Source organism: Mauremys mutica, chromosome 11, assembly GCF_020497125.1.
Source record: "Mauremys mutica isolate MM-2020 ecotype Southern chromosome 11, ASM2049712v1, whole genome shotgun sequence".
NCBI lineage: Eukaryota > Metazoa > Chordata > Testudines > Geoemydidae > Mauremys > Mauremys mutica.
The window spans coordinates 73,257,042-73,266,642 of NC_059082.1; the positions used below are offsets into that span (position 1 = coordinate 73,257,042).

Sequence of the window (9,601 nt, forward strand, 5' to 3'; positions counted from 1 at the left end):
AAAGGTATTTAGGCTCCTAACTTCCACTGAAATCAATGAAAGAAGAGGAATTTTTACCATTTTAATAGTTAGAAGAATGCTGTTTCAGCAATCCAGAATAGAACTCTCCTGTTGACTGCTGAAGCCTGGAAATAAACTCGTGATTTGACAAAAGGGCTCCTGAACTAATGGTGTCAGAAATTATGTCAATTTTCCCACAAGATAGAAGTGATCAAGAGAATGAAGCTGCAGGGTACCAAGTGCCTCAGAAATGCAGAGTTTCCTGAACTCCCTATTAAGTCACTGAGAGCTGTGGGTGCTAAGCACCTTGCAGGATCAGGTCCTAAGAGCAGAGTTGAGAAATGTGAATATAGAGGAAAAAGTATGATTCCCAATTTATAAATGTTGCAACATACTGGTCGCTAAGTCAACTTTGAGGATGCTGTGCTGAGCAAGATGAATGCCACTCTCTTTTAAGATGGGGTAGTTCATTTAATAAAACAAATGTTTTCATGGCAGCTGATCAAGTAATTTCTCTTTAATCTTTTATGCACTGATGCACTGACAACATTTTGATGATGGGTAGAAAAATAGCTAGCAATTAGCTCTGGTCAGTCCCTTAATGTAGTTGAAATTGTTCTTTTTGTCAGACTGGCACTTTTCCACTATGTCAAGGAGTAGCTAATACATAAATCTCAGCATTCCTATGACACTCTGCCAGTAATGTGATTACTGTACTCTCTAAATAAGCATGTGAAAAGTGCCCTAACACTAAAGCAACTGTTATATAAATACTTATATATCTGTATAGTGTCCTCGTTTTCACATGTAATTTTTGTGCATAAGGTACAGTCCCAAATGGTGTGCTTACTTGTATTCTGCCAAATAAGTATCATCTCAATGTGTGTACAAAAAATGGACGCCCAAGATTCCTGGTATCATCATCAGCTTATGAAATTCTCATTGTCTCTCTTTCAGGAATTCAATACAATGTACAATAACAAATACAATCTCTCTTACAAATCAGTCCTACTCCCAAAAGCCCAAGGCAAAATCAGACAGTTTGATCATATTTCTATCCGGTGTAAAATATGCCCTTGTGACATCCAAACTCAGAGACTGTCCAAGTTTTAAACTTTGATCTACTAAAATGAATGAAAATAGTAACATGTAGGATGCATTTTTCTGTATAGAGTTGTAATTTAGTAACTAAAAAGAATAACATTATAGTATTTAAGCTTTCCAGAGCCACATTCCCTACATCATGTCTGGGCGGAGGGGGGGAGGGGAGAAGAGAGCAAAATACAGACACATATCTCAAAAGCTTGCCTCCTTCACTGTTTCCAGCTGGCCTAATAGAAGATAATATCTGCATTCTTGGCCATTTTTAAACTGGGGTTTGGTCCAAAGACCACTAAAGTCAACAGGAGATTTTAATGAATTAGACTTTGTGATTTAATGAACTAATATAATAGCAATTTTTCCGTGTGTGTGTTATTTTATAATACACCATTAGAATTTAGCATTGTAATAGCACTAGAATTTCCTGGTTGATGCTCCAACATCATCCACTAGTACAGGGAAACTATTGTTCCCTCTGTGGGAGAGTCTCATCTCAGTCCAAGCAGTGATGAGGCAGGAGGCAAATCTAATAGATGATGAAATGAACTCTACCACCCACAGGACAGAAGGGAGAAGGTAGTGTGTGAATGGTAAGAACCACACTGCTAGCCAAAGAGATTTTGCAGGTAGAGTAAATGAAATGCCTCTGTTTTGGTGATTTATTCTCTTAGCTATTAGTAGTAAAGTTGTGGACCTTGAATGCTAGAGATATTTACTTGCTGGGATCATGCATGCTTTATATTAAGTAGCCAGGGTTTGATTCTGCTCTCAGTGGAACTTAATGGATTTACATCTGTGTAACTTTCATAGGGGCCTGATTCTGGGATCCTTACTGAGACAAAACTCCTATTATCGCCAATGGTAGTTTTCTTAGCCTAGGGAGTGCAGGATCAAGCCATAAGAGCATAACAACATAAGAACGGCCATACTGGATCAGACCAAAGGTCCATCTAGCCCAGTATCCTGTCTTCCAACAGTGACCAATGCCAGGTACGCCAAAGGGAATGAACAGAACAGGTAATCATCAAGTAATCCATCCCGTCACCCATTCCCAGCTTCTGGCAAACAAGGAAGAATTTGGCCCAGATTTTCTTTATTGAAAACATGGATAAGCACCATGTTGGATAATGTTTTTCTTTAAGTAATATGCCAGATGGTGTGGGGGTGTGGTTTCTAATTTTATGAAGGGGTTATCAGTCATCCTTGCAGTGCAATATCAAGTCAAAATCTGTCAGAATGCAAGGAAGAGCTGCCCACTCTGACTTACAAGACTTACTTGTAAAAAACATATACTGTGTTTGTTTTACAGTGTGAGAGAGAAAGTGACCTCTCTCTCGTCAAATTTCCACTGACTCTGCCTCTGACAGAGCTATAGGTTTCTTAGGGAAGTCAGACATTTACTGCATGAAAGCCTGATTCTGCAAACCTTTGCCCAGGAGAGCAATTCTTACTCACTGAGTAGATCTATTGATTTTAATAGAGCTAGTCACTTGAGGAAGGATTTGCAAGGTTATGCACTAAAATGAGGGAGAAAGTAATGATTGGATGGGTTGTGTGGAGTTTTGTTTTGGGTTTTTTTGTGCAATCCATAATTTAACAGAGTAAATGCTGCAAAAACACCAACATAACTGCTGCATAGATCTTAACTGAACCAACCCTTTTAAAATGCAGTTATTATTCAAAGTAACAAATACATTAAACTGAAAGAAAGAGTATTGAGTGAAGTGTATTATCTTAGCAGTGCTAACTATCAGACATCTGACTTTCTAGCACATGCTAACCTCACATACAATAAACACACCCAACCCTGCAATCCTTTATCTCCAAACTATGCCCACTGAATTCAGTTTTAATTGATTTTGTATAGCTATAATAATACTTGGGGTCTAAGGATTACTCATGGGGTATTGGGCCCAGTGATGTCTTTAAGCATAAAATAAGATGGTAAATGACTATCTACCTCCATCAAGGCCCAGTCCTGAAACCATTAGTCAGAATAGAGTAATAGAGTTTAATGGTTGGATAAGGACTACTCACATAAGTAAAAATAAAGGTGCAGGACTGGATCCTTAATGGGGATTTTTATAAATTCATGCCCTAAAATATTAATGTTTCATGTTCAAATATTAAAATATGTATATTTCCTGTTTCTCTGGTGCTTTCTGACTGATGCTTTGCAGTAAAACAGCAAAATGAAACAACACATTTTTGGTTAACTTCTTAATTTTTCAGTACTGTTTCTGCTTGATATTTGCAATTAGGTAAGTAATTATAGCCTGGAATAAGTTCCTCTGATCTGCTCCATTCCCTGACGTATTTTAAAATAATATAGTCTTGTATCTACCAATTATTGACTCAAAGGCACAGGAAATAAAAAAATCTGTTCAAATTCCCAAGTGCTCAGGCATCTCCCACAAGAGCTAAAATATTCACTGACTTCAATGGGATCAGGATTAGGTCCTTATGCACTTGAATGATATAAAGCACAATTTTAGGTGGGGACATATGGATTCCTTATTTTGTCCCTATTTTGAATGCTTCTTTAATCCCAATGACATAAATACAAGCAGAGCAGAACTTCTGTCTCTAAAAATTTCAGCCCAACCCAAAATCAAGCTGGATAAAGAGGGTTTTTGAAGAACGAATGTTTTTAACGGTATTAGTAATCAGCCATTATGGCAAAGCAGTGTGAATGAGATGAGTATTTGAAACTTCAGTTTAATGGGACACCCGTTACTGCTCAGCATCATGAAAAAGGAAAGCCGTGTCTGTAAACTATGTTTCTGGTACATTTCTGTTCACTATTATTTCACTTTAAAATAAATAAGACAATTAAGTTATCATTTAAAAAGGCGTTGCCACATGGAATGAAGGGGATTGAGCCTAGTCTATATTTTACCAGAATGCATACCATATGGTTTAAATGGAGATCTCCCAATACCAAGGCGAGCAACAACTCATTGACTTTTTGTTTGTGCTTTTAGAAAGGTAGAGGTTTACCCTTGGTTCGTGGAGGATGCATCTGTTTGTTTTAGTCTTTCACCAACTAACTGAAGAAACCACCAACAGCTAAGTGTATCAACTGAAATGTAATGATTCTGACTCAATAATGCAATGATTCTGAGATTTGATTCAATACTGCAATGATTTGTTCCAGGGTAGAACATTAGTGAATTGTACAGTCTCACAAGCCTAATGGGGCAGAAAATAACCTCCTGCTATTCTCTTCTGAATGAGTGTCTGTAAGCTCCATAGGAAGGTTCCTGTTTAAAATCAGTATGGACAGTTTATTTTCCTTTCAATAAGCCCCAGATCTTGGAGAGACATTACTTCATTCATAAATAGTGTTGCAAATATTTTAAATGACTCTCACACAGTAGCTTAAAGATAACGGTGCAGTGGAATAACAACAATAAATATTATGGACATTCTTTTTTGCTGATAAAGAGGTCTGACAGTACAAAGGTCACCAACATTAATATTATACCGAGAAATATGTGCACCAAGTTTATTTGGTGTCTGCTCACTTTTTGATGGTTTCATTTTAAAATGCAAAATAAGCCTGGTTTGGAAATGGATCCTTGTCTGTTCTTAGAGTTTTTTAAGAACCCTGGTGGGATTGGGGAGAAACGCCTGACTCATCATCATCCTCTGGTTTCCCTACTCTGGATTCTGATCTTTGGCTAGGTCTGTCGGCCCACCCAGCGCTGGAAACGAGTGAATGGAATATTCAGAGACCGTCTCTTTAAAGCCTCCGCACAAACAGACACGTGCCGATCTGTGGGCCCAGGTGCCACCCCTCTGAACAGTGGAATAAAAAGGGAAGGAAGGAAAGAGAATAATTTACCTACGGAATCAATCTCCAGGAGGCGCTGCAAATCGCGGATGCTGTGGATTTCGCTGTGAGCCAGCCTCTCGATTAGCTCCTGGGGGATTTCAGCTTCCTTCAAACAGACAAAACACCGAATCACTGCTTCCCTCGCCTGTTCCAGGATCACCTCTGAGTACATCATCAGTTCAGGCTGAGTGTGCCTACGGACACCCCAGAAAGCTCTGAGCTGATTCCACCCTGCTCCCCACTACTCAAGTGGAATGGGGCTTTGCGCATGAAATTCTATTAAACAGGCTCCTGGCTTAACATTTCCAAGTAACTCGTGTTAGGCATCGCCCTGCGTTGGAGGGTTTTGCTGGACGTGTTTCGGTTAGACATTTAAAATCTCCCCTCCACAGTGTCTGGAGTCGCCCTGCGTTCACCACCCCTCGATAGCTCCGCTGTTGTGCATAGGCCGGGGGAGAGAGAGGGTGCCTAGAGGTGTTTATGATTTCATAGAGCCATCACCAGCAGAAGAGATCAGGTTGAAATGCGCCACGACTCTGAAACCCAAACCCCTGAGCAATTGTTTAACACACTTTCATCTTTGATCTGGTTTAAAGTTTCTGCCAGGTGGAGAGATCCTTAAATCTCCCAGAAACTTACAGTAAGGGGATAAAACAAAGTTTCCAAGCTGTTTATAAGCTCACCCCAACCCAGGGCGTCAGCACCTTTCCCTAACGTCTGTCGGGAAGCAGAGAGAAATCAGGTACCCGAGACCGAAGGCGAGCCTACAAGTACCCACGCTGTAGATATAAACGAAAATGAAACTTACAATAATAATAATAACCCCCCCCAGGTACGATGCTTTGGGGTGGGCATGTACCTTGTGCTAGCGAGAGGCAAAGTGGGGTTTCAATTGTCCTACAAATTCCCTCAAATCTTCCCCTACAAATGGCCACCTGTAATAATCCCCAGAGAGACAGAAAATCATGTTTCTCTTAGATCTCTCTGCATAGGAATCTACTGACCACACGGTAGAAATATACAAATGGGTTTAGGTCAGACTAGAACCCACTTTTCCCTGGTTGGGCTCCAAATACATAGGTGCGGGGATATTTATTTTTACATTTTTGGCCGCATAAGAACAACTTCAGCTCTGAAGAAAGGAGAGGAGGTTTTAAATGATTTCGGTCTTAAACACAGATCGTGTGTGTATATGAATCCAATATAGTAACTGCTCCTCGGTCATTTTATTAGCAGTTTCATTCTCGTTTCTTGTTGGCAGGAAACTGCGCTATAATTCCTTCTCCTTGCCATGCAACAACAGGTCCGAGCACGGATTTCTTTGCAAATAATCCCAAGGCTGTTTGCGTTCCGATGGGTGTAGAAAACTGTAACAGGGGTGGGTATTTTATTTTTTTTTCTTTCCAAAAAGCATGCAGCCAGCAAACAGCCCTGGAGCAAAATGCACGGTCATTCTGTTCACCCATTTGCAACTTGTTTTTGCCTTTGCAAAATTCTTGCAGCGGTGGTGAATCGCTTCCTCCGGCAGCAATCCTGAGAGATGCCCTGGAGGACACTATCAAACGATCTCCCCTTGCCCAGGTTACAACTAGGAGCTTTCCCCCACCCTTCCAAACGACCTTCTAAACACTCCTTCCAACCCCCCGCCGCGGCTGAGCCCTAGGAATTAACCATGCAAGAAGCCAGTCTCACCTACCTCGGGAAACGCAAAAGGAAGGTAGCAAAAACCTAGCAGCAAAACGCAAGCCCAGGTCCTCATCGCGTTCTCATGCACTCGGGGCACGAATCCAAGGCAAGGGTGCTGCGGCGGAGCTCCAGCCCGGCTCCTGTGGCTGGGAAATTCAGTACCATCCCTCGGGGAAAGACACTGGTGCGGCTCGGGGCTCTTCGTCCACGTTGCGGTGCGCCCGGGTGGGGGGGGGCTTGGGGGGTTTGTATGTTCCCTTTGCTAGAGGAGCTCCGCTTCTGCTGCTCTCTCGCGCGCGCTCCTAGGACTGGACCAGCCGGTACTTCTGCATATTTGCTTAGATCAGACCAAAGTGAAACCCAAGGAGTCAATCCGGAGCGCCGCCGAAACGCCCATCACCTGTCTGAGACAAGCTCGCCCCCCTCCAGACGTGCGGGAGCGCTTCAAACCCGCCTCCCTTCCCCGGCAGGAGGCAAACCCGAGCAGCAGCAGGTTCCTTTAATTATTTATTTAATGCAAGATCGCCCCCCTCCTCTCCGGCCCTCCACTACCTTCCCCCTTTCTTTTTCTCCTTGTAAATGGATCTTTATTTATAGGGATCGAAATGTTTCTCTTGCTGAAAAATGCCCCCCCTCCGCTTTCCTCTTCCCCCCCCCCCCAGGCTGGGGCGAGGTTAAAAAAAATTAAATCGGAGCAATATTGCAAGATCACAGGAGGTTGCCTGGTGCAGTTTCTTCCCCACTTTGCACGGGAGAAAAGCCAGGTTTAAATCCCCGGGGGGGGGGCAGCACCGGCCGATCGGAGCGAGGAATCGGAACTCCCAGGGAGAGTGGGTTCTTGAGCTGTCTGGAGTGTGAAATAATCCCGAGGAGGAGAATATACCATAGGCGCCCTCCCACCCCCATGCGCCTCCCTCTCCCCCCCCCCCCCCTGAGTACTCCAGGCTGCAAACAACAAGTAGTGGGAGGGGCTGGGGGCTTCCTGCTGCAGTCTCCAAGCTCGCCCGCTGCAAAGCCACCTGGCAGCTGAGCCCCGCACCGGGGAAAGAGACCCTGCAAAACCGGGGGAGGGGGCTATGGGCCCCCCTCCCGCTGCCAGCCCAAACCCTGTCACCTCTGCGGCACTGGGAGGGAGGGATGAGCCGGCAGCTCCAATTGTCAGGGAAGGGCTGAGAGAGCTTCTGCGCAGATCTAGGCTGCAACCTTAAAAGCATCCACCTTGTCTCGTTTATAAGGCAAAGGAAAATCGCCATTATTCAGCAACCCCCCTTCCCCCCCCCCGCTAAACTCTCCCCCACCTTCCAAAAACCCAAGGCCTGTCTGGGGAGGGTCGGGTCTCCGGCGGCGCAATCGCCACTCCCAGGAGACAGCAGAGCGAGCTGAGTGTCTCCCGTACAAGTGGGCAAGGAGATTATTAATGGGTACCGACACGGGCCGCTTCCCCACCTTGCAAATATTTTGGGTGTGGGAATAATATTGTCCTGCTGCTCTGCGGATGCCAAGCGCTTGCAAGAGCTCTGGGGGTGAGTGTGTGGCTCTGCCTCGGAGAGGGGAGCAGTGGTTGGGGTCCCCCCCCCGCACCAGGGCCAGAACTTCCCCGTTGTCTCCACCCTGCGCCTGCGGCACCTTTCCCCTTCCCACCCCGTTTTTCTTTGCACACGTATGAAGTGCGAGGCTCCCTCCCCAGGAGCCGCGCGCTCTTCCCGGGCTGCTGCAGCCCAGGCGCTCGTGATCGCGTGGGGAGGGTGAGGTCACTGGGGTGGGCACATGTTCTCCCCCCTCCCTGCAAAAGGCAGGCGGTGGAAAGGGGGCTGGGGCCATGGTGCAGGAGCCGACGGGCTGGAGCAGCTGCTTGGCGCGCCGTGGGTGGGTCTGGGTCTGGCTGGTCGGGGGGTCAGGCCCTGGCGGGGCGCGCAGGGTGGCTTCACTTTGAGCAGCTCTCGCCCGTGGAAAGGTTCAAAGTCAACGCGCAGCGGCAGTTCTGGGCCCTGCCCCTGATTCAAGGGCTGGCTCTGTTACATATTAAACCCGTATCCTATTGACTCAGCCCCGCCTTTCCGCGTTTTATGCCGTGGAGCTGCAGGGCAGGGTGCCTTGGCCACAGTTTACACAGCCGAGCGCCTTGTGCGAGCGTTCCGATTGCACTCCGGAGTGAGCGAACTCCTTCGCAATTCATACTTGGCCTGGGATTCGGGCGCTTTCTCTGAGTGCTCAAATCAAAGGCGCTTCTAGCCTCCTCCTGGGGGGCGGGGGAAGGGGGGGCAAAGAAAATACCCCCCTTTCCCCGCTGTAAACGGCACAAGGTGTCGGCTGCACCCTGACATCTCACTGAACTCATTGTGATTGAAATAACAGCCCTTTCTCGTCTCCACAAAGCATCTTAATAGCAGGAGCAAGGAATTCAGCTCATCTGCAAATCCAATAGCCTTTAAGTGGATTAACTGCAATAACACAACCGAGGAGTGATAACTATCCTTCATGGAAGACAATAGACTGTAACTGCACAACCAGGAGACTTAGCCTTTCATCTCGGCGTTTCCTGCAGCATTTCAAAAGGGAATGCTTTCCAGAAGCCCTGAAGGGGTTTTTGCATGCTACTGGCTTGGGCATGCTTCTAGGAAACAACCTGTGCTTTAATGGGCACTTTGCAATTGCATAGGGGTTGCCACCAAAACAGAAGTGGTCTTTCAAGTGCGTTTACTGCTCTCTCATGCATGATGTCATATAGACCCACTGGGTGGTCTTCAGGACCAAAAAAACACAAAACCTTGAAAGATTTGAAAGCACTTAAAAGGGGAGGGGTCTTTTCTGGAGATGGAAAACCGTGAGCCAGGGTGCAACCATTTCCAAATGTCTAGTGCTAAGGGACGAATCAAGTGCCACCTTGCAGCGCACACAGATGTGTGTATGTATAACATATAATCAGCAGAGTGATGCAGATATGGAGTCGGGCAGGGTGGATTGTGGGTTACCATC

The 9,601-nt window shown here is 45.6% G+C and overlaps 1 protein-coding gene across 4 annotated transcripts in view; it reads right to left on the reverse strand.

Annotated features, from left to right (window-relative positions):
• Positions 1-7,214, reverse strand: part of PDGFA (platelet derived growth factor subunit A) — a 28,185-nt gene extending 20,971 nt beyond the window's left edge. For 2 of the 4 annotated variants that reach the window (XM_044980577.1, XR_006572545.1), the window contains exons 1-2: positions 6,636-7,214; positions 4,949-5,045 (exon numbers count right to left, since the gene is read on the reverse strand). In XM_044980577.1, coding sequence (XP_044836512.1) covers positions 4,949-5,045; positions 6,636-6,698 — 160 coding nt within the window. In that variant the 5' untranslated portion in view covers positions 6,699-7,214. The remainder of the gene's footprint in view (positions 1-4,948; positions 5,046-6,635) is intronic. The other 2 variants (XM_044980578.1, XR_006572546.1) reach the window with 1 other exon arrangement.
• Positions 7,215-9,601: the final 2,387 nt, after the last annotated feature.